Source organism: Gaeumannomyces tritici (assembly GCF_000145635.1).
Source record: "Gaeumannomyces tritici R3-111a-1 unplaced genomic scaffold supercont2.1, whole genome shotgun sequence".
Lineage (NCBI taxonomy): Eukaryota > Fungi > Ascomycota > Sordariomycetes > Magnaporthales > Magnaporthaceae > Gaeumannomyces > Gaeumannomyces tritici.
This window is the reverse complement of record NW_008804545.1, coordinates 2,510,189-2,536,932: the sequence shown is the minus strand read 5'-3', so window position 1 is coordinate 2,536,932 and position 26,744 is coordinate 2,510,189. Positions and strand designations below refer to the sequence as shown.

General features: G+C 62.1%; 9 protein-coding genes across 9 annotated transcripts; 4 read left to right on the top strand and 5 right to left on the bottom strand.

Moving 5' to 3' along the window:
* Positions 1 to 59: 59 nt before the first annotated feature.
* On the bottom strand, positions 60 to 1,707 carry GGTG_00807 (hypothetical protein; the record flags this gene model as incomplete). Its single annotated transcript, XM_009218558.1, has 3 exons — positions 1,046 to 1,707; positions 792 to 960; positions 60 to 641 (listed from the first exon to the last, which is right to left on the bottom strand). The coding sequence occupies exons 1-3, from the start codon at positions 1,468 to 1,470 to the stop codon at positions 60 to 62; spliced, it is 1,176 nt and encodes a 391-aa protein (XP_009216822.1). The 5' UTR covers positions 1,471 to 1,707.
* Positions 1,708 to 1,857: 150 nt separating this feature from the next.
* On the top strand, positions 1,858 to 3,436 carry GGTG_00806 (hypothetical protein). Its single transcript, XM_009218557.1, has one exon. It carries the CDS (start codon positions 2,116 to 2,118, stop codon positions 3,358 to 3,360), a length of 1,245 nt encoding a protein of 414 aa, XP_009216821.1. The 5' UTR covers positions 1,858 to 2,115; the 3' UTR covers positions 3,361 to 3,436.
* GGTG_00805 (twin-arginine translocation pathway signal) lies at positions 3,298 to 5,065 on the bottom strand. The gene has a single exon (XM_009218556.1). The coding sequence runs from the start codon at positions 4,597 to 4,599 to the stop codon at positions 3,547 to 3,549; it is 1,053 nt and encodes a 350-aa protein (XP_009216820.1). The 5' UTR covers positions 4,600 to 5,065; the 3' UTR covers positions 3,298 to 3,546.
* A 2,965-nt stretch (positions 5,066 to 8,030) lies between these two features.
* On the top strand, positions 8,031 to 9,356 carry GGTG_00804 (hypothetical protein). Its single transcript, XM_009218555.1, has one exon. The coding sequence runs from the start codon at positions 8,247 to 8,249 to the stop codon at positions 9,102 to 9,104; it is 858 nt and encodes a 285-aa protein (XP_009216819.1). The 5' UTR covers positions 8,031 to 8,246; the 3' UTR covers positions 9,105 to 9,356.
* Positions 9,170 to 12,005, bottom strand: GGTG_00803 (hypothetical protein). Its single transcript, XM_009218554.1, has 4 exons — positions 11,784 to 12,005; positions 9,971 to 11,689; positions 9,783 to 9,906; positions 9,170 to 9,716 (listed from the first exon to the last, which is right to left on the bottom strand). Exons 1-4 carry the CDS (start codon positions 11,866 to 11,868, stop codon positions 9,326 to 9,328), a joined length of 2,319 nt encoding a protein of 772 aa, XP_009216818.1. The 5' UTR covers positions 11,869 to 12,005; the 3' UTR covers positions 9,170 to 9,325.
* Positions 12,006 to 16,389: 4,384 nt separating this feature from the next.
* GGTG_00802 (hypothetical protein) lies at positions 16,390 to 20,202 on the top strand (the record flags this gene model as incomplete). The annotated part of the gene is made up of 6 exons (XM_009218553.1): positions 16,390 to 16,508; positions 16,598 to 16,693; positions 17,205 to 18,380; positions 18,455 to 19,428; positions 19,499 to 20,075; positions 20,143 to 20,202. 5 exons carry the CDS (start codon positions 16,390 to 16,392, stop codon positions 19,894 to 19,896), a joined length of 2,763 nt encoding a protein of 920 aa, XP_009216817.1. The 3' UTR covers positions 19,897 to 20,075; positions 20,143 to 20,202.
* On the bottom strand, positions 20,201 to 22,347 carry GGTG_00801 (hypothetical protein). Its single transcript, XM_009218552.1, has 3 exons — positions 21,863 to 22,347; positions 21,581 to 21,773; positions 20,201 to 21,492 (listed from the first exon to the last, which is right to left on the bottom strand). The coding sequence occupies exons 1-3, from the start codon at positions 22,013 to 22,015 to the stop codon at positions 20,609 to 20,611; spliced, it is 1,230 nt and encodes a 409-aa protein (XP_009216816.1). The 5' UTR covers positions 22,016 to 22,347; the 3' UTR covers positions 20,201 to 20,608.
* Positions 22,348 to 22,913: 566 nt separating this feature from the next.
* Positions 22,914 to 24,096, bottom strand: GGTG_00800 (hypothetical protein). Its single transcript, XM_009218551.1, has one exon. The coding sequence runs from the start codon at positions 23,935 to 23,937 to the stop codon at positions 23,002 to 23,004; it is 936 nt and encodes a 311-aa protein (XP_009216815.1). The 5' UTR covers positions 23,938 to 24,096; the 3' UTR covers positions 22,914 to 23,001.
* A 76-nt stretch (positions 24,097 to 24,172) lies between these two features.
* Positions 24,173 to 26,541, top strand: GGTG_00799 (hypothetical protein). The gene is made up of 3 exons (XM_009218550.1): positions 24,173 to 25,282; positions 25,368 to 25,693; positions 25,761 to 26,541. Exons 1-3 carry the CDS (start codon positions 24,370 to 24,372, stop codon positions 25,872 to 25,874), a joined length of 1,353 nt encoding a protein of 450 aa, XP_009216814.1. The 5' UTR covers positions 24,173 to 24,369; the 3' UTR covers positions 25,875 to 26,541.
* Positions 26,542 to 26,744: the final 203 nt, after the last annotated feature.

Below are 26,744 nucleotides of genomic sequence, written 5' to 3'. Positions count from 1 at the left end.
TGTGGCCGTGGACAGGGAAAGATGGGTAAAAAGAACCTACTGTAGGCAGCATAAGCGCGCTAGTTCCAACCGTGGCGGTAGTAGTACGGCCCGTCCCTGTCGGCGGTGAAGCAGGCGGGTATGTCGAGGCGGCCCCGCGCGACGACGTAGTAGTGCACCAGCAGGACGCCCGTGATGGCGCTCAGGAAGATCTGGTACGAGGCCATGAAGGACACAAACACGGCCGCGGAGCCGAGCAGGTACCACGGGTTGAGAGCCAGGCTGGCGGTGGCGCAGACGAAGAACCCCCTGCGGACGGTGAGGTACCTGGGCAGCAGGGCCGCGATGTCGTTGCCGGCCGGAAGCGAGTTTTCGAATATGGACGAGAACATGGCCGAGTAGGCGAAGCACAGGGCGATGAGGAAGCACCCGGCCCGGTTGGCGGGCGTGTAGTCGGCCGTCTGGATGCGGTCCAGCAGCGTCACGGGGTTCCAGACGAGCTCGCCGAAGATGGGCTGGGACGAGGCGCAGACGAGGTCGCCGACGAGGCCGACGAGGAAGTTGGACAGCGGGAAGCCGACGACGTTGCCGAGGATGACGTCCGAGGGCCTCTTGGCGTAGCGCTGGAAGTCGGCGGCGTTGTTGGCAAAGGTTGCGCAGTTCTGCGGGGGGAGATGGATGTTTGAGTGTTTTGGGCTTTATGAAGAAGGAAAGAGGGGGAGGAGACGAGAAACTTGCAACAGCGCCAAGCATAAAGAAGCGGACAATGAGCCACGCCCGCTCGCTCCCTGCGCGGTGCCCGGCTGGCTCACGACGGGGCCGAGGCCGCCGGCCTTTGTGACGGTCCAGGCCAGCATGGCCGTGGCCGAGACGGCAAAGACGGCCAGCTTGGCGTAGACGAGCCCGCGCATCTTGGGGACCGGGACGAGCAGGAACCCGCACGTGACGACGAAGAAGACGGCCAGGCCGATCATGCCGGCGCTCGTGAGGGCCGAGCCGCGGCCCATGGCGTTGGGCAACCCCCGCAACGGCCGGCGTCAGCGCGTGCAGCATGACGTGGACGCACTGCCCGCCCTGCACCATGTTCACGCCGTTCCGGACCGTGGCCATGAGGGCGCGGTTCAGGGTCGGCCAGAGGGCGCCAAAGACGCCAAAGGCGGCGCGGTTGACCGCGGGGAACCCCACGTGGTAGGTGGCGCCCGGGCGGCCGTTGAGGGCCATGACGACGGCGATGAGGAGCTGCCCGCCCGTGGCGCAGGCGAGCGACTCCCACATGCCGAGGCCGAGGGCCTGCCCCGCCGCGGCGCCGTACCAGTTGGTGACGGTGGCGACGGCGGAGAACCAGAAGGTGCAGTAGGTCCAGAAGCCCCAGGTGCGGTCGGCGAGGCGCAGGGGCCGCAGGTCCTCGTTGTCCAGCAGGGCGTCGCGGCCCCGGACCTCGTCGGCGCCGGGCGGGCGGGCCACGCGCAGGCGGAGCTTGGGGAGGCCCATTTTTGTCTGGCTGTCTGTGGGAAGGGATCTGGAGGCCGGGCCTTTGGGAGATAGACTTTATGGACCTGCACGCCACAGCAGCCCGCAACCTTTTTAAAGATACTACTCTCCCCGCAACACATGCAGCCCTCCTCAGAAACAGATACAATCCATATTCCCTCCCAGCCACTGGCGATAAGCAACCCGTCCCGGCGGTGCGGAAACGGGGTATGTTATCGTGGCTGCCGACCTATTTTCATTACACAGCAGTCACCAAAGCAGCTTTTTTCGGGGCACCGCTCGCCCTTATCTCGGTGGGCCCGGCGGTTCCCCGCTTCCGTGCTCGGCGTCGGATCCGACCACCGACGTTGGCTGAGTGGCGTTGACGGGATCCCCTATCGATGGCATTTATTGTTGATGAATAGAGGGAAATTTGAATTTGAAGGATTCAGTCCTGAAAGTGGGATATTGTGCTGCGCAGGGAGCTGCTATTGTCGGTTCCCGCCGGCCTCCGTTGATCGGACTTGGAGGGCCATGCGATGAAGTCGGCCTGATGTTTTTTCGCCGCGATGGATTTATACCCCATACCTGGTGCCTCCCTCTTGACCTTCCCCATCCCCGCATCCCAAAAATCCAACCCCGGAATCTCCACCTCATTTCACAAAAATGGCCTCCGCAGCCGTCATGACCCCCGCGACTGGCGCCAGCGTCGCCCCGGCGCCCGAGACGTACAAGCTAGAGCTCCTAACCGCCTACGGCCCCGTGTTCCGCGACGTGCTCAAGACGCCGCCGCGTGACTGCCGGCCCGACGAGGTGCCCGTGATCAACGTCTCGGCCCTGCGGTCCGACGACGAGGCGGCGCTCGGGGAACTCGCCGACCGGGTGCGCGAGGCCGCCGAGCACACGGGCTTCTTCTACATCTTGGGCCACGGCATCCCGCAGGAGCGCGTCGACGCCGCCCAGGCCCAGGTGCGCCGCTTTTTCCGCCAGCCCGACGAGCTCAAGGAGCGCGTGGTCATGGCCAAGTCCAAGTACTACTGCGGCTGGTCGCCCCGGTCGTCGGGCCAGCTGTCGCCGTCCGAGTCGCGCGACCTGCGCGAGGGCTTCACGTTCCGCTACCACCCGCGCCACGACCCGGCGCACGCCGCCGCCGCCGCGGGGTCTGGTGCTGCCGCCGCCGCCGCCGCTGCCTACGACGACGCTAACATCCCGCCCGAGGTGGCGCCCTACATCCGCGGCGGCGAGCCCTTCGTGTGGGAGGGCACGGCGCACCTGGACGGGTTCAAGGACGCCCTGGTCGCGTACTGGCAGGAGTGCCTGGCGCTGGCGCGGCGGCTGATGCGCGTCTTCGCGCTCGCGCTGGGACTGCCCGCGCGCCACTTCGACGGCCTCGTGACGTACCCGGGCGCCGACGGCGTCTTCCAGTTCTACCCGGCCATGACGGCGGCGCAGGCCGCGTCGTCCGAGGACGTGGGCATCGGGTCGCACACGGACCTGCAGTGCTTCACGCTGCTGTGGCAGGACGCCGTCGGCGGCCTGCAGGTCCTGACGGGCGCGGGGCAGTGGGTGTGGGTCCCGCCGGTGCCGGGGACGCTGGTTGTGAACATTGGCGACTTCCTGATGCGCCTGTCCAACGACCGCTTCAGGTCCACCGTCCACCGCGTCTGGAACCGGAGCACCGTCGACCGCTACTCGATGCCCTTCTTTTTTGGCTTTAACTTCAACGAGACGTGCGCCGTCCTGCCTACTTGTGTCAGCGAGGACAACCCGGCCAGGTACGAGCCCATCAGTTGCGGGGAGTGGTGCCAGCTTCGGCACAAGAAGACGTTTGAGGCCAAGGAGAAGCAGGGGCAGTCTAGATGTGTTGGTGTGTTTGGCTTGTGGTCAGTGGTCAAGAGACACTCGGGGTAGTAAAAGGAGATAAAAAGATAAAAATGAGATTTAGAAAAAGCCCTCCAAGATGAGCCCCCATAATACAGTCCCTGTCCCAACGCCGCCCAGCCCAACCAATCCCATTTTCTACGGTGATACCAAGCAAGCAGATTCGCTATGCTGCCGAAATTAGCTATAATAAATAAGGAGCCTCCTTCGACCATACTAAAAAGGACTAAAAACGTAATACGTGTCAAAGAAACTCCGCATCAGGCCCGCGACCTGCGCCTCGTTCCCATCCAAGGCAAAGTGCCCCGCGTCGAGCCAGTGCATCTCAAACTCCTCGACGTGCCTGCCCAGCGCGAGGGCGCCCTCGGGCGCGAATATGGGGTCGTTGCGGCCCCAGACGGCCAGGACTGGCACGCGGCTGGCGTACAGGTACTGCTGGAAGCGCGGGTACAGCTCCAAGTTTGTGCGGTAGTCGTAGAACAGGTCCAGCTGCGCCTCCTTCGCCCCGGGCCGGTCCAGCAGCGCCTGGTCCAGCCGACACGCCTCGGCCAGCGCCGCCTCGTGCTCGGCGCTCACGTCCGCCGGGAGCCCCCACGACCGGCACCACCGCGTGGTCGGGAGCTCGAGCGCGCCGCTGATGGCCTGTCTGCACTGCTCCGCCCTGTTTTGTCGATGACTGCTGCTACTGCTGCTGCTAGCAGTGGCCCAGTACGCCTCGATGGGCTCCCAAAAGGGCATGCGTAGCCCCTCGGCGCACACGTTGCCGTTCTGGCTGACGATGGCGGTGACGGCGTCGGGCCGCCGCAGCGCCAGGCGGAAGCCGACGGGGGCGCCGTGGTCGAAGACGTACATGGCGAAGCGGCCGAGCCCCAGCGCGTCGACAAAGGCCTCGAGCGTGGACGCCAGGGACGCAAAGGTGTAGGCGTAGCGGCGCGCGCGCGGCACTTCGGTGAAGCCCGACCCCGGGAGGTCGGGCGCCACGACGCGGTAGCCCGAGGCGGCCAGGTACGGCATCAGGCCGCGGTACATGTAGGACGAGCTGGAGTAGCCGTGCAGGAGGAGGACGGTGGGGGAGCCGGGGTCGGTCGGCCCCGAGTGGCGGTAGAAGACCCGGACGCCGTCCGCCTCGATGGCGTACTCCCCGACGGGGGGCAGGGCGGCGGCGGCGGCGGCGGCGTCGCCTACGTCGGTTGTTGTGCAGGTGTTGTCGGGCATGCCCCAGAGCGGCGCCTGCCTTGGTGGCGCTGTTGTTCTGGGTGTCGAGGCCATATTTGGATCTGTGGGACTTGGGGATGTTCGCCGTCGCCCAAGGGAGAAGATGTGGCAGGAGCGGGAGGCCTTGTTCTTTTTGCAGATGGCACAGGTGATGGACAACTCAGTCCCCGTTCTTGAACGCCCTGGCCTGATGTCCAGGACGGTGCCCAGCGGGCGCTGCGATTGGATACTGGGCAGGAGGGTCCAGAACGGACACAAAGTAGACAAGACACGAACCCATATAGACGGAATTCACTAGACAGGGCAGGGATGCCTGGGCGAGGAGGGAGAGCCCTGCCCTTTTTCTGCCTCTCGACGACGGGCGACAGCGCTTGGCGTGGACGAAAGAGGTATGCAAACTCGAAGGAGGAAATCGGATAGCTGCAGAAACAAGTGCAAGACCCGAGGAGCGAGCTTGACGTGCGTGACGTGTGTTGGGAGGAGGTGGTGTTGGCGGTGGGTAAGGGGTGTGGAACTGGCAAGGCATGCTCTGCACCCAACCGTCCACTGGAGGCGGCAGGTGGGAGAGCTGAAGGAAGGGCCACAGACGCGCTAGCTGGGTACCTTTCTAGCGGGTGCATTCTTCATGATCGGCAGACTACACCCGATCTTCCTAGCCCGGGGTTAGAAACACCTCCGGGAAGCGGAGCCAGCTGAACGAGGGCCGTCCTCGCAGCCCACCGGACGGGGAAACCTAGCGCGAGGTATTACGTACCACGCAGCAGAGACGGCGGGCCTACAGGGCAGGACGGCAGTGGGACGGAGGCGGCTCCAGGGCCTCCACGTCTCCCATTACCAGGGCGCCCGAGGACGGCTTGTGTAAGGGCATCGAAACGAAAAACGGGGCAGCAGGACGGGAGAGCTAGGACTAGAGACAATGCTCGGTGAGGGCAGAAAGAGGGAATAGTGATAAGTCATCAAAGGCCGGCCCAGTCTTCCACCAACCAAATTCCTGATTCCTGAGCTGGCGTAGTTTTCTGTTTTTTGAGGGCATCCCAAACGGGCAATTTTGATCGATCGTGCAATTGTGCCAAATGCGGCAGGCGGCCTTGTTAGCCACCCAATGACAGGCCCCGCCAAGCCGGGCCCTGCCATGTGTGCCGAAATCCCCGTTTGCGACCTTGGCCTGCGCTGTTGGGGGCTGTCACGCTGGGTCGGGCTGTTGTCTTTCCTTTTTTTTTTTATTCCTGCTCCTGCCTCCTCCCTCCCCATCTCCCTAGCCCTTTGTCAGCCCTCATGTTGCTACCCGCTCTGACACTGCCCTCATCGCGGGGGGCTTCGTGGGTTTATATAAACACTACCTGGCTTGGCTGCTGACTTTTGTTTCTTCACAAGGTCCACTTCTTGTGGCGACGGATCCCTCGAAGCTTCGGTTCTCCCACGGAAGCCCTCAATGCTGACCACCCCATATCCGCCGCATGTGCCTAGACCAAGATTGAAGGACACGCTACATCCATAGATGCGCCGCGGAGCCCTATTAGCTTTGGGCCCCGATGCCAGGTGCAATTGGCGCCATGCAAACTCTCTCGGCGGCTGCCCCTGCTCGCCAAGTATTGCTGAACCGGCAACCTTTCCACCCCGAAATATTGGACGGCAACCCCACCAGGCTTCGTTATGGCTCCATCTGCTCGCGCGCTTGCGGGGATGTTTCTTTGGAGCCTGCTACCGGGTAGAAAAAAAAAGGAGTCTGCCTGGCATGGCATGCAAGACGTGTGTGTGTGTGTGTGTGTGTGTGTGGTCAGTCTGCAGAGGAACCTGCTGCCGAATCGGGAAGGCAACGTCGATTGTGCTCAAAGTCAACAGCCGACAAATGGAAAACTTCACGCCACACACACAACCCAACTGCGTCCCAGGGTTGCAGGGGCCGCGGGAGCCGCGCGCCAAGTCTCAAAACCCACCCGGGTAGGCACCTACGCCCACAGCCGTCTGTCAGGCTTCCATGCCTGCTCAATAGCCGAAGAAGGCCTGGCAGTGCCTGCCGAAGGATCCTTGCGTGGCCCACTCATGACCACATGGACCAGGGAGTAGTCGGAGCTACTAGTACATGTCCTCCCTCTGGCCGCAATGTACTGTACATGCTACGGAGCAGATGTGCCCAGCGGCACACTGATTCCTCACTGGGATGGTCCATAGATGGATAAAACCCGCAGTGTGATGCCCCAAAGATAACCACATGTAAAGCAAGACACGATAGGAGCGAGAAAGCAGGCGTCGCAGAAAGGACCATGCAGAAGCGAGGCACCACATGACTGATCACATGCGCTACACAACCTCCTCATAGCGCATGTAAGAGCAGAAACATTCCCGAAAAGCCATGCTGGGATGACCGGAAGCCAATATAGACGCACTCGAGCTGCGCAGCCGGCCCTTCAAGCTCATGGCCCTGAAAGTTATGTACCAGCACACCGGCCCCAGGAGTCTGGCCGGTACCATGTAAGCCGGCGACTGCGGCTTTCGCTAAACGCGCCCGAGTGGCTCGCGGACCCGCCGCCCTTCTCCAGTCCGGAGCGTTGGCTCGGAGGATGATGTGGACCAATGAGGAGAGGCGCCGCATCGCAAAGTACAAGCGTGTATACGAAAGGGGAAGTTTACATCGAGCACTGGCGCGGCCGCACGCTCGGAACAGGCAACTTATCTCAAGCCCGACTGCCGTTAGTGTCGGCCTGAAAGGGGGACTGGGCACTACTGCCCTGAGGGGCGAGGGAGCGGAGTCTCATGACCTGTGCGATATTCTTGATGGAGCAGGCCCAACCGCATCCGCGAGATTGGCTCCGGTACACTATTGATGGGCTGACCAGATGGGCTGACCAGCTAGACCGGCCCCGAAATGTGTCGAGGCGTGTTTGGATATATTGGTGGGACACTGCCCGTCATCCTGGTGGCCTATGGTCGGCGAGAAGCGGACCAACCTGTCAGGTGCGGAAAGGGCTCTACATTAGTCTAGGTGAGAACTTGTCGACAAAAGGTAGAGTGCAGGCAAGTCACCATAATGCCTCCTCGATGAGCTTCCTATTGGGGGTGACCAGTAAGTACCGTAGCGTGAAGATACCAGGGGGATACCAGGGGCTATTAGTACTGCTCGGAATCGCAAGGCCAGCGCGGTGAGCTTTATGAGTGAGCTTTATGAGCTGACAGGGCCCTCGAGCGTATGCTTATACAAACATGTACACTCGTCGGGGACGAGGAGAGAATCCTGTGCAAGTAAGCTTGGTGACAACGGACTGCCGAGCAGATATAGATTACAGCAGAGATTATGACTACAATCCAAGACCATGGCGCCCATTGTTTCCTTGTCTATGGTGTAGTGTCCTTGCCGGGTAGGAATAGGGCCTGGCAGTCCAGATGAAATCACAACTAAAAATGCGGCCGAGCCCGACTCCGTCAGCTCCGTTCTAGTCCCGACTGATGTGGGGCCATCCGGCGGGTTCACGGGATCGCGGGGGAAAAAAAAACAAGACGGGATTTGGGACGTCTCATTCGCGCGGGGTCTCGAATTGCAGCATCTCGAATCAGAGCAAACGCTGCTTGAGAGCATGACTGAGCCAAATTGCTAGATTTCAACTGCCTAATCTCGCTTGCTTTTACATTGAGGAAAGCTCCAGTGGCTTCCCCAAGAGCACAAGAGGAAAAAGAAAAAGCAAAGGAAAAAAAAACCAGCAAACATGTCGGCCCAACCACCAGCCCGCCCCGACCCGCCACCCGCCGCCGACAACGACGACCTGGCGACGGGCGACATGTTCGCGGACCCGGCCGACTTCTACCCGCCAACCCCACCCCCACGCACCGAGACGCACACCCTCGCGTCCGGCAAAACCCTGACCCTCTACCTGGTCGGCCACAGCGTCATGGACGCGCACCACCTGTGGAACGGCGGGCGCGTGCTGGCCGACCACCTCGAGGCGGACCCGTCCCTGGTGCGCGGCCGCTCCGTGCTCGAGGTCGGCGCCGGCGCCGGCATCCCCAGCCTCGTGGCCGCCCACCTGGGCGCCCGCGGCGTCGTGGCGACCGACTACCCGGACCCGGACGTGCTGGTCGCCCTGCAGCGCAACGTCGACGGCTGCGCGCTGGTGCCGGACCCCAAGGCCGACCACGTCGTCGTCGACGGGTACGTGTGGGGCCACCCCGTCGATAAGCTGCTGGAGAAGATGCCGGGCGGCGGCGGCGGCGGCGGCGACGGTGCAGCAGTTGAGGGGGCCGCCGCCGGCGTGGACGTGCTGATCATGGCGGACCTGCTGTTCCGGCACACGGAGCACGAAAATATCGCAAAGACGCTGGAGCTGGCGCTGCGGCGGGCGCGGGACAGCAGGGCCTTCGTCTTCTTCACGAGCTATCGCCCCTGGCTGCGGGAGCGGGACCTCAAGTTTTTTGACATTGTGCGCGAGCGCGGCTTCGTGGTCGACAAGGTGCTGGAGAAGAAGATGGACGAGGTCATGTTCAAGGGCGACCCGGGCGACGAGGAGGTGCGCAAGACGTGCGACGGGTACGTGGTGCGCTGGCCGGAGGACAAGTGGCTTGACTGAAGGGCGATAATAATAAAAATACTTACGGTTTTTTTTGACGAGGATACCCGGGATTTTTGGAGAGCCTATAGAGGGGGATATGCATTAAAAGCAAGAAAAAGATCATGATTTCAACAATGCGTACATATTGGCGATATATACACCAGGAGCCGCTCCATATGTGGCAACGTACATCCCAAACTAGGCTACATATGCCATCCATCTACACACCCCTCACCCCCCTAGTTCGTCCTAAACATGGCAATCGTCTGCGGGAACACGTTAACATTGTCGGCCCACGACGCCAGGCTCGCGCCGTTCCGGTCCACCATGCTCCGTGAGCCGATGGTGTTTAGGTTATAGAACCGGACGTTGTTGAGCGAGCCCCGCAGGTCCACGATGCTCTCCTGGCAGGTCGCGCCCGCGCCCACGTCCGAGCACGCGGTCGAGTAGTTGTTGAAGAAGCTGTACTGGCCCGAGCCGTAGACGAGCAGGTCCTGCGAGTCGAGCACGCGCACGCCCCACGCGCTGCACTTGCCGGCGCCGTTGCGGCAGCTGACGCTGAAATCGGGGTCGTTGAAGGACGCGACGGCGGGGAAGGGGACATTGGCGGTCGGGGTGGGCTGGAAGTATCTGCGTGTCGGGTGGGCGGTTAGCGGGCTGGTATTTTTTTTGTAGAATGTGTAACGATGAACTCACGGCGTCTCGGTCTGGAACTGGGTGCCGAAAATGCTTCTTGTGTTTGCAAACTGGTAGTTGTACAGCACAAAGTGCTCGCTGGCGGTGCCAACCAGCCAAAAGGTTCCGGCAGTGGACTCGATATCTGGGGGGATCGTCAGTGGGAGATGTCCGGCATTGACAAGCTCGGGAGGAAAAAAAAAACCTACAAAGACCACGTCCTGCATAAATGGTCGTCTGCGTCAGCGCCTGGTTGTCAATATCGTGGTCCGCGGTCCAGATCCAGCAGTTCTCCATGTACAGGTTGCTGGCGCCCCGCGTGACGTGCATGCCCATAAACGCAGCGATGCAGTTCTGGTTGACGGCAGAGCTGCCCGGCGTCTTGAGGCACTGCGCCACCTGCAGGTTGCTACCGGCAAACCCGCCCACGCGCGTGTGCACCTCCCACATGCCGCTCGGGCTGCCCCCCGCCGGTGAGGCCAGGTTCCACTCGATCAGCACGGCGCCGGCCTGGGCGCCCTGGGTCGCGACAATAAAATCAGACAGCTCGGCGGTGCCGACGGTGCCCGTGGCGGCGCCGACGCGCACGACGGCGCGCGGGTTGGCCATGTCGGCAAAGGCGGACCCGGAGCTCATGATGACGGGCAGGGCCTCGCCGGCGACGCGCGAGCCGGGCGGGATCGTGATGGTGGACGTGATGCGGTAGATGCCGTGGTCGAGCCAGAGGACCTTGTTCTGCGCCGCGGCGGCGTCGAGCGCGCGCTGCAGGGCGGCCGTGTCGTCGGCGGTGCCGTCGCCGAGCGCGCCGGCCGAGCGCGCCGTCATGATGGACGAGGCCGGGAGGGACTCGTACTGCGGCTTGGACCGCGCGCAGTAGCGCGACGAGCCCGACGCCAGCAGTGAGGCCGGGCGCTGGGCCGGCGAGAAGGCGCCCTGCCAGCGCGTGGGCCCGTTGGGGGCGTACTGGTGGCCCTGGCCCCAGGCGGCGATGGTGGTGGCGCCGGCGGAGCCCTGGAGCACGGTGGCGCCCCCCGAGGCGGTGACGGCGACGGGCACGTTGTTGAGGGACAGGTTCTCGATGATGACGCTGCCTGCGGTGCGGGGCTGCGAGCTGGCGGAAAAGGCCGTCTTGATGCCGACGGGGACGTTGGTGAAGGTGCTGTCGATGAGGGTCAGCGAGCCGACGTTCTGCGTGCCCGTGTTTGTGAGCGACGACATGTCGATGCCGGTGCCGCAGTCGCGGATGTCGAGGCCGTGGTACGTCCAGCCCCAGTCCCACAGGTGGATGATGGCCGTCTGGCAGTTGCGGAAGACGAGGTTCCGCATCGTGTACTGCTGGTTGCCCATGGACGCCCCCGTGGCGCCGCCGATGAAGGTCAGGTCCGACATGAAGCCGCCGCTGCCGCTCTCGATGAAGAGCCCCACGTGCACGACCCCGGGGGCCGTGGGCATGCGGAAGACGATGTTCTGCAGGCTCGTGGCCTGGCTGGTGGGCCAGTGGATGCCCGTCGCCGCCGTGCCGGGGGCGATGTTTGTCGTGTCGATGACGAAGTTGCGCACCTGCTTGTAGAAGTTGTTGACGGCGATCCAGTTGAGCTCGCTCGTGTAGTACGGGTTCCCGTCGATGAGCCCGAAGCCCGCGAACCCGGCCGTGGCCTTGAGCGTCGGCGGGTTGGACGCGTCGCCCACCATCATGGTGAAGTAGGGCGGGAGGAGCGATGTCGATATCAGGTACGTGCCCGCGGGGAAGTAGACGAGCGCCGGCGTCGTCGTCGTCGACGCGCAGCCGCGCCCGCACCGGGCCCCCGACTGGAGCGCCGCGTTGATGGCCGCCGTGTCGTCCGTGACGCCATCGCCGCGAGCCCCAAAGTCCTTGACGTTGCGGTAGACGCTGTAGCCCGCGGGGGCATAGGGCGCTCGGCCCTGGTCTGATGGAAATCGAGTTAGCAGACGGCTTCTATCACCAGTTGGTTCTACCATCAGTTGCTGCAAGGCCGACCTAATTCAAAAGCTAAAACCCACGAGAAATATCACCAAGCCAGTAGGCCTCTACCGTTGCCCACAGGAGCAAGGCGAAAAGGAGTGACGACGCGCCAAAGAGACGCATTTTCTGGTTCTGGGCCCGAATCTCTCTGTGCTACTAGGATGTACTTCTCTTCCTGGGTGGCTGTAAAAGTCCAACGGAGCCGCAGCGCAGAGCTACCCTGAGAGAAACCGCACAGATGCTATGAGGCTCTGTCGGCCATTTTATAGCCGATTCTTTTTTGCAGACTTTTTTTCCATCCCGCCTACCATGGGCATTAGCCGTGGCCTGCGGCTCATACCAACCAAAGAGTAACGTTCCCACCCGAGGTCTTCTGACACATGCCGCTCGCATCGCGGCCAGAGCGCTCTATTGACAGGGGAATCCACAAAAGGCAGGCGCAGGCGAGAGGCTGCCTCGCCAAGGGCGAGGGGAGCCTGCTATAGACGGGGAGGGCAGAAACGGGAAAAAAGGCCGGCGTCAAGCGGGCTGGACGGGCAGACGGGACCAGCCGCGGGCGGACCCGGAGAGCACGCTCACGGCACTGTCTACCAGGCAGCTGCGAGACAGAACATCACATGAATCGTGGAGAAATGCACCACCCGCCGTGCTCGCGTCGTCGGCCCTTTTATTAGCATGCTGCGGGGGGGGGAAGCGAGGCCGCCAACGGGGGCACGAGACCGGCCGAGGGCCGTCCGTGTCAAGACAGCCGGACGAGGGGACACCCGTGGCGGTCGCGCGTGGGCGAGACTTGCAGGAACACGGCGACGAGTGAGCGACGAGTGACTGGTCTTGGCTCCCATCCGGGCGCGGAAAAGTCAGATGTGATAATGACAAAGCGCTTGTGTTTCCACGTCCTGCGTTTTGACGTTCTGTGAGCCGGGGGGTTCCTGTGACTGGAAATTACAGGGCCGCGAATCAGCTGCGGCGGGCTGCTGGCTTGGGCCATCGTGGGTGCTGGGATGCCGGAGTGGTGGTGGTAGTGGTAGTAGTGGTGGCGGTGGGAGGCAAGGAGGGGAGCCGGGACTGCGGGACGGAACATAAAGCAGAGATATCAGGGGCTGGGCTACGGGACAGCGCCGTCCTCCGAGCGCCATGTGCCGGGCCTGGGCCATGGGTCATCCCAGCAACAGACGAGTCTATTTTGTGCGATATCTGGTTCCGCGGCGCTCATTGGATAGAGCACCACCATATCAATCTCCTTTTCTTTCCTTTTTCCCTCCTCATGCATGAGTTCTCATCTCGTCTTTTGCCGTGGCCGAGTGGCCCAGGTAGGGAGGAGGTCCGCGTCATCGAGCCTCATTGGCACGCGTGGATGAATTTCCTTCTTGTCCAAGGCGTGTCCATTGCAAGTGGATGGCGAGCCTGGCCATGGGATGTAGTGTCTTGACATGGTGAGCCATGCAGGTGACGATGACGATCTGTGATGCTGGGTTTGGGTGGGTGCAAGTGGGTGCTGTGGGCTGGGTGGGGAGCGTTGGCGCGATCGGAGATTTTGGGCACGAGCCTGGAACACCAGACCGGCTACGGACAGAGACAGCACCCACTACGATACCTCCTGGCAGTCTCTGGCAAGACAAGAGTCTCGGTCAACCACACAGCTTCTCTGGCTTGGCGCCTGCAAGGACAGGTTCATGTTGCATTCGACAGCAACCACTCACTAAACTGCCGATGGAAATAATGGCCGGTGCAGTACCATAATCGGGCCGCACCCATTCATTTCTCCACCTACCACTAGAGTCCACCAGAGTCGACAGACTGCGAGATGCCGATCTCTGCCGAGTGAGCCAACGACGCCAAACGTGCCAGACAGACAGGCAGCAGGCATGGGCAGCCCCCATCCCCAATAGGCCGCCATGTGCTTGAGAGGCGCATGAGCTTGGTCAAAATGTCTCGGTTTGTAAAGGAGAGACACGGCGTGCTTCTTGCATCTTTGTATGCAGAAACGCAAATACAAGAATCAAAACTGGTCTGCTCGTGTGTGCGAGAAACGAGCGGGGCAGCCCACTGGGAAACCCACCAAGGGGAGACCAGCTGCAAAGTCTGCTTCCCAACACGCACAGCAACCACATTCTGCCTATTCTGTCACGGACGAAGCTATTCGTAGTCGAGATTGGATTGCTGCAGCAGGGGCTGGAATGAATCAGCACTCCTCTCTCTTTCTGCACACCTGGAGTCCACAGATGTGTGAAAGACGTTGCCTCAACTACATCAGATCGCAGGTCAGCAGCCGACAGATGCCGAGGCCTCAACCAGAAGGAGTGGCGGCAGGGTCAAGTGCAAGGCCATTTGGAGTTACGCAACAGAAACAATTACCCCGGACAATTTTCCACGGCAGCAAATGCTCCGCAGCCCTCTCCTTCTCCGCTTTCTCCAGCTTTCCCCAACCCCCGTGGCCAAGCTTGACCTCCCCGCTCTCTCCACACGGACATGGAGGGGCGTTTTTATATTTTTCCTGGTGGGCTTTTGCTCGTGGAGGACCCTGTGCTGTGTTGTCCAGTGGGCGGGCAGAGTCAGGCAGCTGCAAGAGAACATGTGCGATGACTCGGCGGGTTTTTGGGATAATGCTCGCTGGAGACGGATAAAACAGTATAACGCCAGTAAATACTGCCTACCTCCTCCCAGTACACACGTTACGCCCGACGCTATCCAAAACCGCCCTCCATGGGACGCCAGCTGCTCAGACTACGCTCGGATCTTTGCTTCCCCGCCCCCACACCTGTGATAGTGAAATTGTGGGGAGAAGATGGGGTGGGAACGCAGGCTGGGGTACAGCCGGGGAAATTAGCTTGGGCAGGCGCGAACCAGGGTGGACGCGGGCTGACTGCCTTCGACAGGCGCGAGTTCTGCCCGTTTTCCATTTTGAGAAGATTGATCCTCTATCCTCAGATCCCTCATCCCTCATCCTGCTGCCAACCAAGGCTTGTGCTGCAGACCTCAAAGCTCAGCAATATGGCAGGGTCCCCCTGATGATGCAGCTTGCGTCGAAGCCAGAGAACTAGAGAAAAAAAAAAGAAGCAAAAACTACCGCCTCCACCTTGATGATCGCCCCTTCCCTACCAGTGACTTCCAAGCTCACCCCAAACTGCCGTGTCGCAACTGGGACAGCCCCTGCGCCCACGACTCGTCCCGAGCGACCTTCTCCTCTTTTTCCCCGCCCGCAGCTTTGGGGTTCGCATCTCCCGTCTCCCAGGCTTGCTTCCGAGTTCCCTTGTTGATCCAAGAACGCAGCCGTCTCTCCTACTCGCCTGCCACAACGCGGTTGAGGTCTTTTCTGGAGTGTGAGACTCGCCGTTCCGCTGCCGTCACTTGGTGCCTGTTGTGTGTGCAGCACCCGCGCCGATACGCCCCATCTCGTCCCTCCTTGTCACGCACTCCCGTTCGGAGCGTCAGAGCGCATCTTCACGCGCCACACGACGAGCCAGACGACACCAAACAAAGTCTCGGACGCTCACTCGGCAACCTGCGCCATCCATCTGATGACATACTATCGAGTCTGCGGAGGATAACCCGCCACTAGTCTAGCGAGTGCGCCCGCACGCCTCCCACATCATCCCCTCATCTGCCCATCTCACCTAACCGAACCCTGCCGTTGACTCCCCGCGGTTTACTCCCCTCGTGTCGCCTGTTGGGGTGTTCTACCCCCTACCCCCAGCCCGCCATTATTAGCTGCTTGTGGTGGGTGCCGTTCGAGATTCGAGACAGCTCGGAAGCCGTTGAGACCTCCTGCCGCGTCACACGTGCACACCCACATGCACACCCACACGCACAAAAACTCTTCAACACACACAACATAGACACATCGAGACACCTCCTCACACCCGCTCCCGCGCTGCTGGCCCAAGCCCCTCCGCCCACCCATCTAGGCCGTCTTGCCTTGATGCTGCATAGCCTAGCGTGGCGCCGTGCCCGTCATACGCGGATCTGGCAACCGCTATTTCAGGGCGGCGTATCATTGCCTGCCGCCCCTCGGACCTTGGACGCTGTTTCTGCAAGCTGGATGGCGGCCTGTTGTTTCCTTTCCAAAAGAGCAGAGATAGGCGCAGCCATCACCCCTGATCCCAGTGCTGCTCCAGTGTCAGAAAGTCCCGACTGCACATCCACCTGCCCGCACCCACTCTCTTTCAAGGAATCTCTCGGTACTGGAGGAGGAGAACAGGGCGGCCCGGTCCAGTGAGGAGCGGGGGAGCAACGTTTTGCGGAGGAAGCCTCTCCACATGAGGAGCCGAGTATAATAGCAAAGGATGGTTGATTTGCCCAATTCATCCTTTCCGTATTTGCACTCACCCCCGCAGAATACTCGAACAAGTCTCTCCCCGAGCTGATCTCGTTGCGCTTCTGTTCCGCGTTCCGCTTCCCCCCTCGGACGAATTACCCCCCCTTTTTCGTCCTCGCGCGGGCCGGAAATCGCAGCCCCTTGCCATCCCCCTTTTCGCACCCTCTCCCCCGCGCCTGCAACACCGGCCTCTGTGCCGCGTAATTCGATCGACGCCCTCGGGCCTACTCCCTCAAGTCGGCGTGCGTGGACGCCGAGCTGGATACGCTCCGTCTGCGTGCTCCCCAGGGCCACGGCCGTGCAAAAAAGTCACCAACAAGACCGACAGCATGCTGCCCATGCAGTCGATAGAGGCGCAGACGCCCTCCAGCATTGCCGAGGACAACGGAGAAAGCCGGCAGCAGAAGCCAAAGACGCTGCCGTGCAAATACTGCAGCAAGCGGTTCAGGTGAGAGCACAACCGCAACCAACTCTCGGCGTCCCCACGCGTCGTCCCTCCTCTATCGCATATTGGCTTACATTGTCGTTCCACTTTAGGCGTGTGGAGCACGTCCAGAGACATGAGCGGACTCACACCAAGGAGAAACCCTTTGCCTGCACCTGGGACCGGTGCGGAAAGACTTTTGGGCGCCGGTGAGTTCAGAGCGCTGTTACCTCCCTGTGCTTTTCTCGTCTGCACCGTCGGTTCTGGCCTTCTCTGTTGGGCATCCTGCTCCCCGTTCCGCCTCCTCCACTTCTTTTCTTCTTGGTTCCCCAACATTTTAATCTCGTCATCCGATGGTTGGCCTCCTCGTGTTTGCGCCTGGTTGTGTCTCGCTTTCGCCGCTTGATCCTGCTGTCCCTCTTGTCTTGGGCTTACATGCCCATGACAAGGCGTGCGTCCGCTGTTGCCCAATCATCTTCACACCGTCCCGCTCTCTCCTCTGCCCCCTCAAAGCGGTGCCGAATCAGGCCCCTCCTTCTTCACTCGCAACAAGCCAGCCCCATCAAGCACGAATCTCTCTGTCCTCGTTGGCAGCATCCACCATCAAACGACCGGATCCGTCGAAGCAGTATCGTGAAAGGATGCCTACATGGATCTAGCATGGATCTTGCATGAACCATCGCCGCTGACCACCGCGCCGACGAGCGCCGGAGAGTCCAGTGATCTCCTCGCTCGCCACAATAAGCTTGTCCATCTCAACGAGAGCAACAAAGATGGCACTCGGCCGCGGAAAGCATCACTGGGGAGTGTGCAAGGAGGGCCCCCCGAGGGCCATGCAGGCGTCGAAATGCTCGGCCTGCAGCAGCAGCAGCAGCAACAACAGCAGCAGCAGCAGAGACCGCCTCCACCCCACTTCACCCCTGAGAGCATGGCATCGTCGGTTGTGTCGCCCGATCAGCGCCTGGCGTCTCGAGCGGCGCCGGCCTGCAACCTCGATCTCCTCTCCGACGCCGCCACGCACCTTGCCTCGGCTAGCGAGGTGGGCCAGATGCAGCACCCTATCATGCCCGAGCTTGGCCAACACCCCGGCGGGCCTAGGGTGAAGCCGTACGACGAGTCCCTGGCCTACCAAGATCGAGCACAGGAGCAGCACCAAGGAATGATGCACGGGGCCTTTGCGGGGCAGCAACCTCCTCCAACGTCGTTCGACGACTATAATCTGTTCCTGGACGATATGGGCAACTCGTCACACTTTCTTCCGCCGGCCTTGGAGGCGGAGCAGCCCTTTAGCATGTGGCCACGCCAGCCAGGAGACATGCACGGCCGAGGAGCCCTGAAGCCAGCGCCGTCGTTCCCTTCAACGCGCTTCCCGTCACTGGCGCCCGACGCGGCCGAGGGCTCGACAGCGAGGATGCACGAGGATGGCATGAGGGCTCCGGCCTGGAGGATTTCGGCGGCAGACTACACCGCTATCAAGAGCCGCCTCGACGAGTTCTCTTCGGTCATCCCCAACGACTTTGTATTCCCGTCCCGATATACACTCAGCCGTTTTCTCGAGGGCTACGTTACCGGCTTCCACGAACATCTCCCGTTTCTACACATAGCCACCCTGGCGCCGGCCGACATATCTCCGGAGCTGCTGCTGGCGACTCTGGCGGTCGGGGCGCTGTACCGATTCGAGAGCCATCGGGGAAACGCCCTGTGGTACGCGGCCAAAGCTGTGGCCATGGAGCAGATAAGGAGAAGACACATACACGAGGTTCACGGCCTCCTGCCCACCCCGGCGGCTTACAGCCCGCACTCGACTCGGCCGTCTCCCAGCACGGGGTACCGGCACTCTTTCAACTCGGTCCAGCACGACCGGCCAATGACGCAAGAAACACACCGCGAGCCATAGTGAGTGGTTGGCCATGACGTGTCGATGATGCGTTCTTGTCTGCTATATTCTGACCCTGTTGAAATCATGACAGCTCGCCCAACACGCCGCAGTCTCGGCTCGAAACCATCCAGGGGCTCCTTCTGCTGTTCGTCGTTGGGCTTTGGGGCGCAAAGGCGATACTCAACGACGCACTCGCGCTGCAGAGCCAGATCGCGCTGCTGGTGCGCGAAGAGCGGCTCGTGCCGGAGCCGGGGCAGGGGCAGGGCCAGGCGGCCGACTGGGACACGTGGATCCGGGTCGAGGGCGCGGTGCGTACCAAGCTGATCGCGTACTGCTTCTTCAACGTTTGCAGCATCGCGTACAACACGCCGCCGCTACTACTGACGTCCGAGGTCAACCTGGCGCTGCCCGGGTCGTCGCGCCTGTGGCGGGCCGAGTCGGCATGGCAGTGGCAGGAGGCGCGGCAGTCGTACCCGCGGCTCGAGGTGCCGCTTCAGGACGCCTTCTCGCGGCTACTCAACCGCCCGTCTCAGGGCGCGCTCGTGCACGTCTCGTCGCTGGGCAACTACGTGCTGATGCACGCCCTGATCCAGCACGTCTACCTGCTCAAGCAGACGTCCTTCGCCATAGCCTCGCCATTCGAGGTGCACCGGGGGCTCAAGGTTGAGGACATGGAGGAGGTGGCGCAGGCGCTCCGGGTCTGGCAGCTGGGTTTCGAGCAGGTCCAGGCGCGGGCGGCGGCGGGCGAGACGGGCGGCGGCGGCGGCGGCGGCGGCGGCGGCAGCGGGGAGGGATTCTCGCGCGGGCCGGTGGCGTCAAACTCGATCGCGCTCCTCCGGCTCGCCTACATCCGCCTGTACACCGACATCAGCCCGAGCCGGACGCTCGAGACGCGCGACCACGTTCAGCTGGCGAGCGCCTTCTACGACGCGCCGCTGCCGACCCGGAGCCCGAGGCTGCACCGGGCTCTCCTGCAGGCCATGCACTCGCTAGCGATGCTAGTCAAGGTCGGCGTCAACTACGTTGCGAGGACCAAGTCTCTCGAGTGGAGCATGCAACATTCTTGTGAGTTTTCATCTCTTGACGGTCCGGCATGTGTTGTCCGCCCCATGCTAACTAGATGGGTACAAAAAAGTGTGCAACCTGGACTGCGCAGTCCTCTTATCAAAGTGGCTGCTCACCCTGGCCTCGATCGGGCCCAACGAGCAGCCGCCGACGCACGAGGAGCGCAACGTGCTCGAGTCGGTCCGCACGATGCTCGACGAGACCGAGTTCGCGGTACCCATCGACCCTTCGCTCTCGGGGCCCGGGCCGGGCGGCGCGTCGTCGTCGCTGCCGGCGAGCGACGGGGCCAGGCTGCGGCAGCTCGCCGCCGCTGTGGTGCGGCTGTGGGCCGAGACGTTCAAGGGCAACCACATTTTTGAGATTGTACGCATCATGGCGCTGGGGCTCGAGGGTTACGCCGACCTGATCGAGAAGCCGCGGGACCGGACGCCGCTCGTCAGGCACGCGACCAATCCTTCGCTCGGCTGAGGGCGGGCTGTCAGCTAAACTCGGTCCTCTCTACACGCAAAATCTCGAGACGAGCCGGGCCGAGCCGAGTTATACGGTTACGGGGATTTGTGAAAAGAGCGCAGAAGAACACAGTCCCTCGCCCGGCCCACGAGCGCTTCGACGCAGGGCGCAGTTGTGCGCAGTTTGCGATGCAGTCGGTTCGTAGTCTGCCCGCGTTGGACGTGGCGCCCTTGTTAGACAGGTTGGCTGACGTGGTGCACACAGGTGACTCGAGGCGCCACGACACCGAGGCGCAGAAGGATGCAGCAGTCCAAGAGAGGTAGTGTCAAGTGGCAGCCCCGTCAGCGCGTTATTCTTGCACATCAACGTCTTGGAAACAGACATATTACAGACACAGCACCCTCGGCCGGCTCAGGATACAGCTGGTAATTCAAGTCATATATATGTCCATGGCCGCCTGTAGTGACAGTGGAGACGTAATTGGATAATAGACCACAGAGAAGGAAAAGAAAAGCAGAACAATTTGTCGTCCAGGTGTGCGAGTCCGCCCCTAATATTGCGCCGGGCGCCTTTTCCCAATGGTATCATAGCGCCGATCCCAACAACAACGAGATTAGATGGGACAATTTCAAGTCCCTCGTGCAAACCCTTTTTTTCGTGTCTTGTGTGTGTGTGTGTGTGTGTATCTCTGTCTTGTTGCCATCGACCACACCCCTTCTCCCTCTCCCTCTCAACGGAACCCGTCCTTCATGTTCTGAGCCCTCGTCTCCCCCTTGACGTAGTCGCTCAGACGCATCTCGTTTGTCTCGTCGGCGTGCCCGCTCATGGGGTACAGCGTGCCGGGCGTGTACCTGGGCGGCATGCCGGGGTGGTGGTGGCCGGCGGCGGCGTCGTCGGGCCTCGAGGAGCCGTCGGTTATCAGCGCGGCGGCGGCGGCCTCCTCCTCGGGCGTCTCGTAGCCAAAGTTGGCGGCCGCCGTCCGGACCGGCGGGGGGGAGGACGAGGAGGACGAGGCGGCGGCGGCCTGGTTGTTGTAGTGGTGGTGGTGGTTGTAGCCGGCGGCGGCTGCGGCGGCGGGCGGCGGGCCGTAGCGGTACGGGTGGGTCGACGGCGACACGGGCGACACGGGCGACGGCAGCGTGTGGGCGCTGCTGCTGTCGTGGCGGTGGACGGCGGCGACATGGGGGTGGGGGTGCGTGTGCGGGTTGAAGGCGGCTTCGGTCGAGGGCCCCGCGGCCACCGGGGCAGCAGCAGCAGCAACAGGGACAATGTTGTGCTGCTGCTGCTGGGCGTGACTATGCTGATGGTGCCCGCCGCCGCCGCCGATGGACGCCAGCGACGTCGGCTTGGAGCGGGCCTTGTCGGCGTCGCGGACGGCGGCCTGGATCTGCAGCTCGACGGCCGCGTTGCGGGTGTAGCTGCCGGCCACCACCATCAGGACCTCGACGATGATGGAGCCGATGAAGGCGAAGACGAGGCCGACGACGATGATGAAGAAGCCCCGCGACAGGGCGCAGTAGCGGTCCAGCTCGCCCTTGCTGCCGCCGAACTGGTTGGAGAAGCGGATGCTGCTGTAGCCCGTCTTGGGCGCCTCCCTGGAGTCTTCGGGGAGATCTATATTTTATCCAGTTTAAATGTAAGCAAAGGCGGTGGAGGAGCGGATGAGAAAAAGGGAAAGAAAGAAAAAAACGGCTCGACCAACAGTTGCTACGCGTCAGGCCGGCGCAGTTGGCGGGCAGGCCGGCCTGGGACAGGATGGTGAGCTCGGCCAGGAGGATGCCGATGAAGACGAGGTCGCCCAGGATGGCGGTCACCAGCCACGGCGTCTTTTGCCCGCGCCTCCCGGTCCGTATCAGGGTCAGGGCGAGTGTGGAAAAGAGCAGGGACGACGTCATCTGCGGGTTTTCTTCATGTTAGACCTCCCTCTCGCCCCTCGAGGCCGGAAGTGTAAAGCACAAAACAGGAGAAAAAAAGAAAAGCATACCATCCCCTGGAGCACCGGCAGGCTCTGGCCGGGCCCTAGCCGGTTTATTGTAATGTAGGCCAGCAGCACGGCCTGGAGCACGCTGGCGGCGAGCGAGGCCAGAATCTGGAGACATCGCGCCAGCCCGTACCAGCTCGAGAGGCCCCACCCCATCGTTTTTTTTTTTTTTCGGGCGGACGGGCAGAGAAGCCTCGAAGGGCGGGTTTACGGGATGCGGCTGGAAGCCAGGCACGCGGCGGGAGAGTTTAGGCGTGTCGGGAAAAGCTCACGGCTCGGAAGGGCACGCGGATTGACGTTTGTTTTGTCTTCTTTACGAGCAGCGCAGTGGTGATGAGGAATTACAACATGGGACCGAGGCAATCGGGGGAAAAGAAAACAAGATGCGCATGGAAACCGCTTGGGTTGGTCAAGAAACACAGAAAAGCAAATAGAAAAGGGCGAGCCAGGCTGAGGAAGAAAGGATTACGGTCCTCAGCACCACGGCCAGCAAGAGCGGGCGGGCGGCGGGGGAGGCGGGCGAAGCAGGGGAGAGCTGAAAGGCGAGCAGAGCGGCCGAGAGAGAGCTGCAGCAGACAGAGGGTGGTGGAGAGACGATTGGGGCGGTGCACAACGCCCAGCAGCGGCGTGGAGCCAGTGAAGTTGACGGGCTAGAGATCCCTGCTGGTGCTGGGCGGTGGCTGCTGCACTGCAGGCCAAGACTGGACTGGTGCTGACACATTGGGTGGTAGTTGGCTGGTGTTTTGTGGGTGGGAGTGGGAGAGGCGGAGGAGGCGGAGGAGGCAGAGCGGGAGAAAGCGATGATGATCGCTATCTGTGCAGGGGTCTCTTGCAGCGGGACGAGGGGTATCACCATGATGGTATGAGTGGACTGTTCACAGCACAAGACAGACACACAGATAAGAAGACAACTTGTTTCCTCATCAGCCCTAGAAACGCAAACACAAAGGAAGCGGGGGCCGGTCAAGAAACCAAGAAACCAAGAAACACAAACCGGTCCGTGATTGGCCGCCGCCCGTCTCGGCTCTTGGCCTTGGCCGCCGCCAACTCACACCCCTCTCTCCCTGCACCACCACCCCTCTCTCCCTGCACCACCACCCACCACCACCCACCACCACCCTACCCTACCCTACCCGCCCAGCTCAGCCCTCGAGCGAGAACCCGACGTCGCCGCCGCAGTCCCTCCCCAGCCGCACCAGCCCGTCCCGCATGGCCTCGGCCCTCCGCCTCTCGGGCGCCCCCTCGGCCCCCAACCCCTCGAACCCGCAGCGGCCGACCCATTCCCCGACGCCGTGCTGCAGCACGTTGCGCGCCCTGGCGGCGAGCCCCGCGCCCGCGCGCCCCACCGACCCGTGCAGCGTGGCGCGCTCGCGGGCCGGGTCGTAGACGCCGCGGTGCAGCACGTTGTTGTCGTAAAACACCACGTCGCCCGCGCCCAGCCGCACGCGCGTCTCGCCCTCCAGGCCGACCTCGTAGGGGCCCGCGGCGCGCTCGGCGGGGGTTCTGGCGCGGACGTGCGACCCGGGGACGACGACGAGGCTGTCGTCGTCGTCGTCGAGCAGGGCCAGGTTGTACTGCACGTGGTGGTGGGCCGAGGCCGACAGGCGCGCCAGCTCCTGCTCGGCGGTGGCGTCGGCGGGGATGTCGTCGCGGTGCCAGCGGAGCTCGAAGGCGCGGCCGGGGGTGACGAGCATGTTGAAGAGCTCCATGACGAGGTCGTCGTCGGTCACGGGGGTGGCATCGACATCATGGCGCATGAGCTCGCGCGTGGGCCCCAGGACGGCGTCGGAAAAGTAGGCGCGCGCAAAGACGTCGCGGCCCGGCATGTCCGGGTGCAGCAGGTGCTGGACGCCCCAGATGCCGCCGGCGTCGGCGTCGGGCGTCTCGGGCCAGGGCGGGAACTGCTTGCCGACGGTGCGGATGTGCTTCCACCCGCCCGCCCGCGCGAGCGCCGTGGCGTTGGCCGCCGCCTCCCGGAGTGCCTGCAGCGTCGGCCCGTCCAGCACCTGCCGAAGCACGACGAAGCCGTCGCGGTCTAGCTGGGTCCGGAGGGAGGACTCGGAGGAGGCCATTTTCATGGTTGGGCTAGGTAGGTTTGGGTTAGCCGAGGTTTGAGATTAGGCCTAGTCCTGGTGCTGCTGGTCCCTGCGGAGCCCTGGAATTCAGGCCTTGTCCCCATTAGAACAGCCCGTTTGTCAGCGCATTCCAGTAGCAGCTACCCCTGGACATGAATTCGATGCCCGCCTCTGCTGGTGACGTCCATCTCGGCACAAAGCATCGGTCTCCGAGCATTTGATCAAAGAGACATCACGTGCCCACGCGACTTAATAATGCCGTCATCCCCGCGTTTCGCCTCCCCCTGAAACCCCGACGTGCGCCTTCTCTTGTCCGTCGCATTTCTTGCGCATTCACTGAACTAATAACCACTCAGAAAACCACGCAGAAAGCCCAATTCCACACACCCCAAAATCAACCACACAAGACCAACGCGCAAACCCAGACGCCAAACCATGCCCCCTCGCAAACGCAAAGCCCCCGCGGCGTCGAAACCAAAGCCCGCGCCCAAGCCGGCTGCCTCGGGACGCCGCCAGTCGCAGCGCATCGGCTCGTCCGCCAAAAAGAGCCAGTACTTTGAGAGCGACTCCGACTCTGGCGCCGACCCCGAGCCCGCCGCGAAGCGAGCAAAGACGGGCGTCGCCGCCACCAAGTATACAGGCCGCCGGGGGCCGAAGCCCGAATCGGACGAAAGCGAGGACGCATACCAGGAACCTGACGGCGACGATGACGACGACGACGACGACGACGACGACGACGACAAAGATGTGGCAGATGAGGAAGAGAAGAGCTCGGCTGGGGAAGAGGATGACGACGACGACGATGCGCCGAAGCCCAAGTCAAAGCAAAAATCAGCCCAAGCTACCCGCGGCAGGGGCCGTCCAGCAAGCAAAAAGCAGCAGCCCGACGACGATAACGAAGACGAAGACGACGACGACGACGACGCAGAACCCAGAGTGACCTTCATACCGCACAAAAAGCTCCGCGACACGGGCGGCGTCGAGTACGCCGACGACCGCGTGCACCCCAACACGCTCCTGTTCCTGGGCGACCTGCGGGACAACAACAAGCGCGCGTGGCTCAAGGCCAACGACGGCGAGTACCGCCGCTCCCTCAAGGACTGGAACGCCTTCGTCGAGGCGCTCCAGGCCCGCCTCATGGCCGAGGACGAGACGCTGCCCGAGCTGCCCGTCAAGGACCTGTCGTTCCGCATCTACCGCGACGTGCGCTTCTCAAAGGAAAAGACCCCCTACAAGCCCCACTACTCGGCCGCCTTCTCCCGCACCGGCCGCAAGGGGCCCTACGCCTGCTACTACGTCCACTGCGAGCCGGGGAGCTGCTTTGTCGGCGGCGGCCTGTGGCATCCTGGTGAGGCCGCTCCGTTTTCTTTTCTTTTTTTCTTCTTTTTTTTTCTTTTTTTCCCCCACCTAACGCGAACCTTCTCCTGAAACAGACGCAGACGCCCTGCACCGCCTCCGCGCCAGCATCGACGACCGCCCCCTCCGCTGGCGCCTCGCCCTGCTCGCCGAGCCCTTCCGCGCCGCCTTCATGCCGGGCGCGGCCGCGGGCGACGAGGCCTCGATCCTGGCCGCCTTTGCCGCCCACAACGCCGCCGACGCCCTCAAGACCAAGCCGAAGGGCTTCTACGCCGGCCACCGCGACATAGAGCTGCTCAAGCTGCGCAACTTTACCATCAGCAAGCGCGTCCCCGACGAGCTCTTTACGGGACCCGACGCCCTGGACCGTCTTGGGGACTTGGTGGGCACCATGGTGGGGTTTGTAAGTTTGGGGCTGGTTTTTTTTCTTTTTTTTTTCGTTTGTGTTGTTTCTAACGACCCTTTCACAGATAACACATCTCAACTCCATCGCGATGCCCGACGACCCCGTCGCGGATGATGGCGGCGACGACGATGTCGACGGTGACGAAGGGGGCGGGAGCGGCAGCGCCGACGAGGCTTGAGCCGACTTCAAGGATGGCTTGTAGGAGTACCGTGCCGTCTGACATTTGTCACATGTAAAACCAAGCGACTGTACTATACGTTGGGCGTCCTAGTCTTTCCAAACACCCCCATGTCTTCCCTATTACCTCAGGCCATAATCACAAACATTTGCGTGCCATTACAAGACGGGGTATTTGAATATATGATACGCCGCAGCAACCAGGTGAGATATGCACAGGCACTGGCACTCCGCAGCATGACAGCCCAAGCAGCACGTACGGGGAACCGTAGATACTAGACAATACAACTTTCCTCCAATCGTCCCCCTCCCCCACGATCCAAACATGACAGGATTCGATCCGGGTGAGAGGGGTGGGATACTACCGTGCCCTCCCAGTATAGACGCATCACATCGTTAAAAGGCCTTCCTCCCCCTCTGATCGCTTTCCGTCATTATGCAGTTGACATCATAACCCAAGGCGCCACAGGAAACTAAAAAGAAACAGGACAGAAAAACAGAAACACTGACAGGAAGTGGAAACAAAGGAGACTTGGAGCAAGAAGGGGCCCACCGTCTGGAAGCAAGAGTGTGGGATGGGAGAAGAGGAGAAGCAAAGAGGGGAAATACCCCGAGATGAAGAAAACAGAAAGAAAAAAAAAGAAGAAAAAAAACTTGATCCAAATCACACGTTACTTTTTGGTTCCCCTCATCGTACGCCATCGTCTAGTGGCCCTTGTAGGCCCCCCATCTTCTCAATGGAGCTCATGAGCCCGCTGCGGGGGGCCACGCCGCCGCCGCCGCCGCCGAGCGGCCCGCTACTTAGACGCTCGTGGTACGACATGGGCCGGTCCGATGTTGCTCTTTGGCGCCGCCATGGACCCGGGGGCCC

What these genes read in the sequence shown, in the direction of transcription:
- GGTG_00806 (XM_009218557.1), top strand. Translation starts at nt 2,116, where the DNA reads ATGGCCTCCGCAGCCGTCATGACCCCCGCGACTGGCGCCAGCGTCGCC.
- GGTG_00805 (XM_009218556.1), bottom strand. Translation starts at nt 4,599, where the DNA reads ATGGCCTCGACACCCAGAACAACAGCGCCACCAAGGCAGGCGCCGCTC.
- GGTG_00804 (XM_009218555.1), top strand. Translation starts at nt 8,247, where the DNA reads ATGTCGGCCCAACCACCAGCCCGCCCCGACCCGCCACCCGCCGCCGAC.
- GGTG_00803 (XM_009218554.1), bottom strand. Translation starts at nt 11,868, where the DNA reads ATGCGTCTCTTTGGCGCGTCGTCACTCCTTTTCGCCTTGCTCCTGTGG. An exon ending in TTATGCAGGACGTGGTCTTT is followed by an intron (nt 9,907 to 9,970) that starts GTAGGTTTTTTT and finishes CGATCCCCCCAG; the next exon opens with ATATCGAGTCCACTGCCGGA. An exon ending in CAGTTCCAGACCGAGACGCC is followed by an intron (nt 9,717 to 9,782) that starts GTGAGTTCATCG and finishes CCCGACACGCAG; the next exon opens with ATACTTCCAGCCCACCCCGA.
- GGTG_00801 (XM_009218552.1), bottom strand. Translation starts at nt 22,015, where the DNA reads ATGGGGTGGGGCCTCTCGAGCTGGTACGGGCTGGCGCGATGTCTCCAG. An exon ending in TGCCGGTGCTCCAGGGGATG is followed by an intron (nt 21,774 to 21,862) that starts GTATGCTTTTCT and finishes GAAAACCCGCAG; the next exon opens with ATGACGTCGTCCCTGCTCTT. An exon ending in CGGCCTGACGCGTAGCAACT is followed by an intron (nt 21,493 to 21,580) that starts GTTGGTCGAGCC and finishes GATAAAATATAG; the next exon opens with ATCTCCCCGAAGACTCCAGG.
- GGTG_00800 (XM_009218551.1), bottom strand. Translation starts at nt 23,937, where the DNA reads ATGAAAATGGCCTCCTCCGAGTCCTCCCTCCGGACCCAGCTAGACCGC.
- GGTG_00799 (XM_009218550.1), top strand. Translation starts at nt 24,370, where the DNA reads ATGCCCCCTCGCAAACGCAAAGCCCCCGCGGCGTCGAAACCAAAGCCC. An exon ending in CGGCGGCCTGTGGCATCCTG is followed by an intron (nt 25,283 to 25,367) that starts GTGAGGCCGCTC and finishes CTCCTGAAACAG; the next exon opens with ACGCAGACGCCCTGCACCGC. An exon ending in TGGGCACCATGGTGGGGTTT is followed by an intron (nt 25,694 to 25,760) that starts GTAAGTTTGGGG and finishes ACCCTTTCACAG; the next exon opens with ATAACACATCTCAACTCCAT.